Below are 11,262 nucleotides of genomic sequence, written 5' to 3'. Positions count from 1 at the left end.
GTGGAGGGCATCGTCGATCACGTCTGGGGGGAAATTGCGGTCTTTGAAGAAGGAGGCCATCTGGGTTGTATGATATTGGAACTGGTCCTCCTGGGAGCAGATGCGGCGGAGACGAAGGAATTGGGAACATAATGTGGTTCCTTTGTTCAGGAAGGGCAGCAGGGAGAGGCCAGGTAATTATAGACCAGTTAGTCTGATGTCAGTGGTGGGGAAGTTATTGGAAAAGATTCTGAAGGACAGGATTAATCAATCCTTGGAAAGGGAGTGATTGATCAGGGACACTCAGCACTTATTTAGTAGGAAGTGATGTTGTCTGACTAATTTAATTGAGGTTTTTGAAAAAGTGACTGAATATATTGATAAAGGTAATGCAGTTGACGTGGTGTGCATGGACTTCAGTAAGGCCTTTGAAAGGGTTCACACAGAAGGCCAGTTCAGAAGGTAAGAGCTAATGGGATCTAAAGCAAATTGGCAAATACGGTCCAGAATTGTCTTGCAGATAGAAGGTAAAGAGTGATGTGGAATGTTGTTTTTATAATTGGAAGGCTGCGATTAGCAGTGTGCCACAAGGATCAGTGCTGGCACCTTTGCTATTTATGTACCTTAGTGTCTAGGATGTGAATATAATGGTATAATTAGTAAATTTGCAGAAGACATGAAAATTGGTGGTTTATTGATAATTAGGAGGATGATCTCAGGCTACGGTCTGATATTGATTAGCTGGTAAATTGGGCAAAGCAATGGCAAATAGAATTTAATCCTGATAAGTGCAAGGTGATGTATTTTGGGAGATCTAATCAGGGAAGATATACAAATGAATGGTAGGTTCGTAGGGAGTACTGAGGAACAAAGGGACCTGTGTGTACATGTCCATAGATCCCTGAAGGTGCCAGCACAGGTAGACCGGATGGTGAAGAAGGTATATGAGGTACTTGCCTGGGGTGTAGAGTATAGGAGCAAGGCCATCTTGTCACAACTCACATTGATTAGATCTCTGTGTGCTGTCCTGGTCGCCACACTTTTGGAAGGATGTGATTGCACTGGAGAGGGTGCAGAGAGGATATTCACTAGGATGTTACCTGGGGTGAAAAGTGTCAGTTATGAGGAGAGACTGGATGAGCTGGGTTTATTTTCCTTGGAGCAGAGAAGGAGGATCTGGTGAGGTTTACAAAATTATGAAAGGCATAGCCAGGGTAGATTATGAGAATCTCTACCCCAGGGCAGATGTGTCTAAGACCAGAGGGCATATGTTTAAGGTGAGGAGCAAGTGGTTTAGCAGAGATATGAGAAAAGATTCTTTCACCCAGGGGACAGCACAGTGGCTCAGTGGTTAGCACTGTTGCCTCATAGCGCCAAAGACCTGGGTTCAATTCCAGCCATGGGCGACTGTCTGTTTGCACGTTCTCCTCATGTCTGCGGGGTTTCTTCCCACAATCTAAAGTTGTGCCAGTTCGCTAAATTGGCCATGATAGTATTCAGGGATGTGTAGGTTAGGTGCATTAGTCAGGAGTTAATATACAGTAAGGGATTGGGTCTGGGTGGGTTACTCATTAGAGGGTCAGTGTGGACTTGTTGGGCTGTAGGGATTCTAATTTCAAAGGGTGAAATATGCTACCTGAGAGGGTGGTAGAGGCAGATACTCTTGCAAAATTTAAGAAGCATCTGGATGAATACTTAAAATGCCAAGTCCGCTGGGAGATCCAAGATGGCGGCAATCCAGTAGGTCTGCCCTGCTAAGCTCTGCCCAGAAACCCAGACAAAGTAGTGCCTTTTTACCCATTGTGGTGTAAATCGCTGGTTTTAAGCCCCTAGAACTGTTATTTATTCGTTTCAGTGCTTTTTTTAAAGAAACAAAAATGACTAAGGGAAAAGGACCACGAGGATCACAACGAGTATGGCACTCTCCTGCAATACCGGACAAGCCCGTGGCCTCTGTGAACGTTCCTGGGGTCTTACCTGTGGAGCAGAGCCTGGTCTCGGAGTTCATGAAACTCTGAGTGAAGATCGATTCAGCGATAGAGGAGACCTGGACCAGGCTGGAACCAATCTTGGCCATGCTGCAGAAGCATGACCAGGAGATCCAGCATGGAGTCAGAGCAGCGGGCCACAGCTTCCAAAACCACGGTGGAATCTTTGGAGGGCCGGGTCCAGACCTTGGAGCGACAGGTACGGGCCTTAGTCAAGCAGTTTGACAACTTCAAAAGTCACTGCGAGTGGAAAGAGGGAGACCAGCTGATCAGCTTCTTGGAGGAATGGCTCTTGCAGTTTTTGAAGATGGACGTCGAGGCGGACGGGGTGCAGGTCGAGTGGGCACACCGGGTCGCAGTGCACAGGCCCGGGTTGGACCAGCGTCCCCACCTGGTCCTACTGCTACTCCAGCATTATAGAGAATAGGAAATGATGCTGGAAGCTGTTAGAGCACTGGGGAAGGATCCACAGGCTCAAGTATATAAAGAATCAAGAATTATGTTCTTTAAAGACTTTTTTGCAGCCGTGCTCTAAGAGGAAGGCCTTTGATGAGGCAAAACAGAGGCTGAGGGACTTGAATATTTAGTTCTCTGTAAGATATCTGGCAATATTACGTTTCAGCCACGGAGGGTTCATGTTTAATTTTGACTCACCGGAAAAGACTTCCTGGACAACTGAAAATAAACTGGTGGCTCAAATAATATGGACAATTGTGTTCACTTTGTTTTCTCTGTAGTTTGCCTGGTTTACCTGGTTTTGTCTTTTTAATATGTGAGGGTCTTTCCTTTTACTTCTTTCTCTCTCCTCTCCCTTCTTTCTCCCCTCCCATTATCCTTTGTTTTTCTATCATTCCCTTTTTGTTTCTCTCTTTGTTTAGTACCGTGTGGGGGGGGTTCATTCATTATTAATAAAACTGCCTAGAGTCGAAGTATGGATGGGTTGAACGTCCACTTTTGATTTTCTTGTTGTAAGATGTGTGTGACTTTTATATATTTTGTTCTTTTTGGGTTTGGGGCGTGGCTTCAGTGAGAAAGAGCCATGGAGAGGTTAGTGAGTAGTGTGGGTGCCCCCTGTGGGCAAGTCTCCTTTTATTTGTGTTATATGTTGGTTCATTGTAGAAGGAGTTGTTAAAAGTTTTGATTTGGTAGTTTTTGTAGTTGTATTTTCAAGTTTATATGAACTGTTTACTGTTTTCACTCAGCACGCTATAAATGAGGTTCTTCCTCCCAGAGGGGTCACAGACTGTGTCGGATGGCTATGGCTAATTGCTGGTTTGAATGGTGCACCTGGAACATTAAGGGGAGTCATTCACCGATTAAGAGAAAAATGCTTTCAAGCCTTAGAAAGGAAAGGGTCGATGTAGCCTTGCTGCAAGAAACACATCTAACCGATAAGGAGCACTTAAAGTTACAGCAGGGAGGGTTCGGCCAGGTGATTCTTTTCATCCTTTAGTTCGAAAAGGTGGAGGAGTAGCTATACCCATTCAGAAGAATCTACCATTTCTGTTGTTAGACCAAATTAAGGATGAATGTGGGCACTTTCTGATCCTTAAAGCTTTAATACATAGAGAGAAGTATGGGGTTTTGAATGTATATTGTCCTCTGGCACACCCCCCTCAAATTCTTAATGAATGCACTCTCCAGGCTGATGGTCCTTGGAGTGCATCATGCAATTATAGAGAAAGACCTTTACCAACTTATGGACCCCAAGGTGGATAGGATGCCTAGGGATCTCACGGGTGTGTTCCCGCAATCCAGGCAGCTGGTGGACCTCAACAGGGAGCTGGGGTTGGTGAATGAGTGGAAATGTCTTCACCCTGAGGGTAAGGACTTCACCTTTTTTTCTAACCCACACAAGTGCTACACTAGGATTGATATGTTTTTTGCCCCATCGGCCTTTTTGAACTCGGTGCTGTCCTGTAGAATTGGGAACATAGCCATTTCCGATCATGCAGCAGTGTACATGGAGGTTAAGGCCAGTGACGATGGGACAGGCTTGCAGGATTGGTGTATGGATCCTTTCCTCCTGAAAGATAACAACTTCATTGAGTATTTTTTGTGAGAATTTAAAAATTTTCTGGGACATTAATTAGTTTACGATCAGTAATCTGTCGGTGCTCTGGCAAACTGCCAAGGACTATGCAAGGGGCTTGCCTATTTCTTATTCGGCAACCAGGAAGTGTAAGAGGGGAGAGCAGCAACGTTTGCTCGAGGCTCGGCTGAAGGCATCTGAGACTGCATACTTTGACAGACCGTCTGTAACTAAGATGCAGTGGATTACAGTCCTCTAGGCTGCTCTGAATGCTGCATTCACCTAGACAGCAAAGAGGGAGACTTCCTTTGTGAAACAGAGGTTATTCAAGTATGGTAATAAACTGGGTAGGTATTTGGCATATTTGGCCAGAAGGAAGAGTGCCCCCCATCCATCACATCCATTAGAGAGGGTTCTGGTACTATCACCTGCAATCCCAAAAAGATTAATGCAGAATTCAGGATGTTCTACTCTGGGTTGTACCGGTCGGAGTGCTGTGAGGGCAGATTGGCGAAGATGAAGTACTTTTTTAAGACCTTGGATCTCCCAGGTGTAACTTCAGAGCAGGCATCTCTTTTGAATGTCCCTCTGATAATCCAAGAGATACAGGAGGGCGGTGAGGCAGCTCCAGAGTGGTAAGGCGCCCGGCCCAGATGGATTTCTGAATGAGTTTTATAAGAAGTTTATAGACGTCTGGCCGATCCACTTACTCGTACAATCAGGACTGTCTCCCATCCTCTCTGAGTGAAGCAAATATTTCTCTTATTCTCAAGAGAGGGAAAGCCCCAGAGGATTGCACTTCGTATAGACCCATATCATTATTAAACGTGGACTTTAACATTTTGTCAAAAATGTTGGCGTTGAGGCTGGAGAAGGTCGTGCCCTTCATTGTAAATACCTACCTAGACAGGTTTATTAGGGATCGCAGATCCTCTAATAGTATTAGGAGAGTGCTAAATATGACTTATGTGTGCCAGCAAGGGTGTTTCCAGGCTTGGTAGTCTCCCTGGATGCAGAGAAAGTATTTGACTGGGTGGACTGGCCGTGCCTCTTTTATGTGCTGGAATGGATTGGCCTTGGAGGGGTCTTTGCCAGGTGGGTGGCAGTGTTATATAGTGAAGTATAGACAAGCACTATAAGACTTAACAGTTGGCTTATCCCTTTTATCTGGTGTCACAGGCGGTCTCTTATTATGCTTGCCAAATTGCATCTTCCGCAGGGGATAGGGAGTGTGGATTTTCCAGACTTTAAGAAATAACTAAGTTCCCTGCTGTTCTATGTGGCTGATTGGGCTGGCCAGGATCTGCGGTCAATCTGGCTGGACATCGAGGCCTCCCAGGCGAAATGTTCCCTCATTAATCTAATGTTCATGGACAAGATGAGGACTGTAATAGACCACTGCAGAAACTCGATTGCCCTTAACACGGTTAAAGCAGAGAGAATGATGCGACAAAGTGAGGGCAATTTACAAAAAAACTTCCCCTTTTACTTCAATAGTAGGATTGGTAGGATTCTGGCCGGGAGCGATAGATTCTGGCTTTCGGCTCTGGGAGTCCAGAGGAATTTCCTGTTTGGGAGATTTATTTGATGGGGAGGTCATGATGTCCTTCAAACAGCTGAGCTATTTAGGAGGGACCTCTTTCAGATTAGGGACTTTATGCAGAAAAAAAACTACATTAATGGTTAGTCCCTGTAAGTCAGATATGAAGAGGAGAGTGCTTCAGTCCACGGGCACTCTCTTGGTCAGCACCCTCTATCATTTATTAGGAGGTCGTGTCTCACGGGACATCAAGCGGTTGTGTGGAATCTATGCTCAGGATTTGGGGATGGAGATCTCACCAGAGGAGTGGGAGGGTATTTGTGAGAACATAAGGAAGATTTTGATTTGCAATAGGACACAGGCTATGCAGTTGAAGGTACTCCACAGGGTTTATTTGGCACTGGAGCGGTTTGTGAAATTTAAAACAGGAGTGTCTCCAATGTGCCCAAAATGTTAAATAGATGTTGGTACTCTTACTCATTGCTTGTGGTCATGACGCAAGCTTCGTAGGTATTGGGGCACTTTAGTGAGTGTTCTGGAATGGGTCCTGGGAACCGAGGTCAAAGTAGATCTGGTGTCCCTCCTCGTGGGTTTGTCAAATCTCCCCTCTTTGGACGCGCATGGGAAGAAACTGTTTAATATTCTTTCATTTTGTGCAAGGAAGAACATTCTGAAGAGCTGGGTATCGGAAAATCCCCCAGGACTCTCGGTGTAGGTTACTCATGGAGTACGTCTCCCTGGATTTCCTTACAAGTATGGTGCACCAGAAAACTGAACTTTTTTATCGGATGTGGGGCCCTTTTTGAACTATATAGATGTGGACTTATTGGCTATATTGGTTAAGGCCTTTGTGTAGCTGTAAGGGCTGTGTCTGGTGACCTGGGGACCCTGGGAAGAAGAATTCTAAACAAATAAGGGAATGCCAATTGATGGTCTCGGTGATAGGGAGCTTTGGTGGGATTACACTGAGTGTTACAATGTAACGTAATTTAATGTAATTTGCCTTGGTTCAATTCGGTTTAATTTAGTTCCTTTGTGTTTTGATTTAGTTATTTATTGAGTTGTAGTTTGTGTAGAGTTTTTTTCCTCTCAGATTGTTTGTGGTGTAGAGTAGTAGTTTGTTTACTGTTATTGATGTTACATTGCAAGGTTGTTCTATTATTTTGTAGTAATTTTATACTTTTGTAAAAAGTTCAAAATCTTTTTCTCAATAAAAATATTTATTTAAAAAAATGCCAAGTCCAGGTAAATGTGATGGAAAACTCTCCACTGACCTGAATGTGTAGAGCTCCAACACTGAAGAAGCTCAACACTATCCAGGACAATGCAGCTCATTTCATCAGCCCATTCACCAATTTAAACATTCAGTCCCCCATCACCAACTTCGAGTGTATTCTATCTATTGGATGTGCTGCAATAACTCACTAAGGCTTTTTAGATTGCACTTTCCAAATCTGCAATCTCAGCCACCTCAAAGAACAAGAGCAGCAAGCACATGGACACACCACTACCTGCAGGTCTGCTCCAAGCCATGCAATGTCCTGACTTGCAGCTATGTCGCTATTCCTTCACTGTTGCTGGATCACAATTCCAAAACAGTGGATGTACCTCTACCAGATGGAATGCAGTGGTTCCAGAGGCTGCTTGCCACCATCTTCTCAAGGGCAATGAGGCATGGGCAACAAATACAGTTTTAGAAGTCTAAGACAGAAGAGTCCTAAATTTGTAACCACCATCTACTGCACCTTGTGTGTTGCAGGAGTCTGGCCTGAAGGATCAGATGGAACTGACATCAATGCTGTGTGTAGATCCAACGATAAAAAACTTTTGTCTACAGGTGATGACTTTGGCAAAGTGCATCTGTTTTCATGTCCATGTTCACAAGCCAGGGTATGACTTTACTTTTACTAAATTCTTCATATTAATGTTGAACTTAAGTTTTTGAAGAAAAACAACATTTCTTCTCTGCTTTAGGTTGTTTTCCTTATTATCCATTCATATTTTCAGGGTCAACCTAAGTGATGTGCTCCCAGGACTCTAGATATTAGATGTCTGCAATCGAATGTAATGTTGTCAGACTCTATAAGATCTGGTTGGGAGTTTGTGCTCCATCTGCTCCATTAATTTCCAGTGGAGAACTGAATCTATTGTTGTCTAATAAAACAGCAATCAGGAAAGTGTTGTATTGGCTTCAGCAGCCTAAGTCATGAATCTGCAGTCATTTAACAAAATGAGTGAATAAAGGCCAAAAGCCAATACAGCAAGAAATTGTGGGTCAGCCAGAAGCATTGCCATACAATGGGCTATGCTAGCCATGTGTCACTTCAGCCATATCTCTAGTGCTTGCATAGCAATTAGATATGGAGTCTCTGGTGTCAACTCAGTCTGTGGGATTCATTGTTCAATCTGACCTTCCCGAGCCCAATAAGTGTCCAGTCAACATTCAAAGTTGCAAGTTATTCAATGAGTCTTGAATGAACCTAAGGAGTGGTGACACCTGGTGGTAGGTAAATCACATTCTGTTTGGGCCCTCTTACTATTTAAGAGATAGCTGGATGATTTGCCCTTAACTGACATATAGGCATACCTTGAAATGACGGAGCCTTGGCTTAATTAAGTACCTGCTATTTTGTGGGCTGTTTAATTGGAGCAATGGGGAAAGACTCGTAGATTATGGGGTCTAAATGTTTTACCAATTTATACAACTCTTTAGCGTGCAAAATCTGATCTTCTCTTTTTTACATTTCTTCCTGTGTCTTGTGCATTGCTGTTTATCCTTATTCTTGCATCAGAAGATTCAGAAATTTAAGCTTCATTGTATATATTAATATATTTTACACATCATTTCAAAGAGTTTCAAACCCCTTTACAGCTGAGACAGCTGAGTATTTCACTGAAATGAGCACTGTAGATTTAAAAGGGAATATTTTCATGGATCAGATGGTGTGGCCCTTTAGAATTCATAAAATGGCTCTCCCAGTATTGATTCCTGAAGTAGGGCTCATGCCTGAAACGTCGATTGTCCTGCTCCTTGGATGCTGCCTGACCTGCTGCGCTTTTCCAGCAACACATTTTCAGCTCTACCAGTATTGAGTACTTTTTATCTTAGCCTGCTTGGCACACCTTCCTCATTCCTGAAGAAGGGCTTATGCCCGAAACGTCGATTCTCCTGCTCCTTGGATGCTGCCTGACCTGCTGCGCTTTTCCAGCAACACATTTTTCAGCTCTTATCTCCAGCATCTGCAGTCCTCACTTTCTCTTACTGGATATCTAACACTAAAGTAGGATTCAGATAAAATGATACAGGTAGCTTAGAAAAGTTCCAGATATAAAAGAAAGACCACAAAGGTCTGTCATAGTTAGAGTCATAGAGCTGTACAGCATGGAAACAGACTCTTCGGTCCAATTGTCCATGCTGACCAGATATTCTAAATTAATCCAGTCCCATTTGCCAGGATTTAATCCATATCCCTCTAAACCTTTCCTATTCATGTACCTATCCAGATGCCTTTTAAATGTTGTAATTGTACAAGCCTCCACCCCTTCCTCTGGCAGCTCATTCATACATGCACCAATCACTGCATGAAAAAGTTGCCCCTTAGGTCCCTTTTAAATCATTCCCCTCTGACCTTAAATCTATGCCCTCTGGTTTTGGACTTCACTACCCTGGGGAAAAGACCTTAGCTTTTCATCCTATGTATACCCCTCATGATGTTATAACCATCCACAAGGTCACCCGTCATCCTCTGTCATTCTAGGTAAACTAGCCCCAGCTGATTCAGCTTCTCCCTCTAGCTCACAACGTCCAAACCCGGCAACATCCTTGTAAATCTTTTATGAATCCTTTCAAGTTTCACAACATCCTTCCTATAGCAGCGAGACCAGAATTGTACGCAGTATTCCAAAAGTGGCCTAATTAATGTCCTCCTTAGATGGAATAATTCGAGAAAAGTTTGTAATGTATAAAACCTAAATATAATACTAGTTTCCAAACTGTGGACACATGTTATATGAGTAGATAACATCTAGTATCATGTGAGTAAGCTGCCAGGAATTCGGCCACCCAGTGTTGGTGACCCGAAGGGTGGATAGTTTCCTGGTTATGGTGTGGGCAAGGTTGTAGTTGGTGGCAGTTGAATTCCTTCATAGTGAATTAGCAAAAGCTGCACTTGTTTGATATCTGTCCCTTCAGCATTCAAGTAAGCTCAGGTCTCCATTTGTCTCACAACTTTTTGATGCAGGAGAGTTATAATTTTATTTTTCTTGCAACATTAATTCACAGTTAACTGATCAAACATATCAATATTCTTCTTTTAACCTTGCAGGCTCCGAGCCACACATATGGAGGACACAGCAGTCATGTAACCAGTGTAAACTTTCTGCACGACGACAGTCAGCTGATCTCCACTGGAGGGAAGGACATGAGTGTCATGCAATGGAAGGTCATTTAAACTGGCCTCCTGCCATGAAATTTGCTTGGTTGTCACAGCAAATATTACACATGGGATGATTTTTTGCCAGAAGTTTAAACTGCAACAAAAAAGCAAGAGAAGTTCCTGCACTTTTACAGGCCATGATTTGGCATTTCTGTTAAATGTCAAAAGATTTTATTTAAACCTCAGGAAAATCATGCCTCTGCAAGGTTACTGGTGCATTGTGTGTGGTACATGATTGTTTAACAGTTCTGACAGTCACTTCAGAAAATAGACTTGCTCCTGGTTTCTACAGGCTTCAATATGTTTCTCTGTGGTGAAGTGAGGGTAATGTACAGTATTGTTTATATGTTTACCCTAACAAAATATCTGTAAACACAACCTTTAATTTTGTGAAGTTAAAATAAGCTTTAATGAACTGTTTACCATCAATACTGTATGCACTAAATTTCTTGTATTGACACAAGCTTTGTGTATAATGTGTCTTAAATTTATGTCGCAGTCTGTTTTGTATCTGATTGTCAATCTGTTCCTGAAGCATGGTGAGAGTTGACTTCCAGTTGTCACGATGGTGGAAGCTGCTGCATATTTTCTTCCCCCTTCCCTTGAAAGGAGCTGTTGTCTTGAGGACAGTTACAATTTAACTGCAGAACCACTGACTAATGCACTCTAAGCCTGCAGAGGCAGTTCACAGAGAGAAAAAGCCTGCACATCTATGACTGTGCAACTTCTACTCCATCTCTATCCGCCACCCCCCGCCCCCAACCCAGCAATATGGTGTATGCATAGATATTTTCCCATTGTAAACAAAGCCGTCTCCTTGTGAGGACAAAAAGAGGAAAGGTATTAGGTAGGGCTGGTGATATAGCTCGCACTTTCAGCAAAGTTGAAATATGCGGTTTACATTTGGAATGTATGTAGAGATTTTTAAAAATGAAAGTTATTGGTACATTCTTTAACATTAAGGTTCAAAGACTTGTTTTGTGACTGACCGTCAATAAATTAAAGTTGCTGAAAGGTATCAATGTGAATAGGTGTCTGTGCACTTTTTCCCCATCTCTGACCTATTTGAGATCAACAATGTTAAAAATGTATTCTGGACAAAACATATATTGCTTTAATGTAGCCATATTTTGGAAAGAACATAAACAAATAGAAATGCAACACAGTTCAAATTGTATATTTATATCCAGTTTTTATAAATGTGAAACCTGACTCCATGTACTTTTGTCAAAGGATGGTATATAAATGAAGAAGAGGTAATATCTAACCATGAAGTCCTGGGCTACA

The 11,262-nt window shown here is 42.8% G+C and overlaps 1 protein-coding gene across 12 annotated transcripts in view; it reads left to right on the top strand.

Annotated features, from left to right (window-relative positions):
• The window catches only part of eml1 (EMAP like 1), a 264,830-nt gene extending 253,837 nt beyond the window's left edge, over positions 1-10,993 (top strand). For 11 of the 12 annotated variants that reach the window (XM_043697435.1, XM_043697440.1, XM_043697438.1 and 8 more), the window contains 2 exons: positions 7,299-7,429; positions 9,865-10,993. In XM_043697435.1, coding sequence (XP_043553370.1) covers positions 7,299-7,429; positions 9,865-9,990 — 257 coding nt within the window. In that variant the 3' untranslated portion in view covers positions 9,991-10,993. The remainder of the gene's footprint in view (positions 1-7,298; positions 7,430-9,864) is intronic. The other variant, XM_043697439.1, reaches the window with a different exon arrangement.
• Positions 10,994-11,262: the final 269 nt, after the last annotated feature.

The sequence above is a fragment of the Chiloscyllium plagiosum genome, chromosome 10 (assembly GCF_004010195.1).
Source record: "Chiloscyllium plagiosum isolate BGI_BamShark_2017 chromosome 10, ASM401019v2, whole genome shotgun sequence".
Lineage (NCBI taxonomy): Eukaryota > Metazoa > Chordata > Chondrichthyes > Orectolobiformes > Hemiscylliidae > Chiloscyllium > Chiloscyllium plagiosum.
The sequence above is the reverse complement of the archived record's forward strand: the minus strand, read 5'-3'. Positions and strand labels throughout refer to the sequence as shown.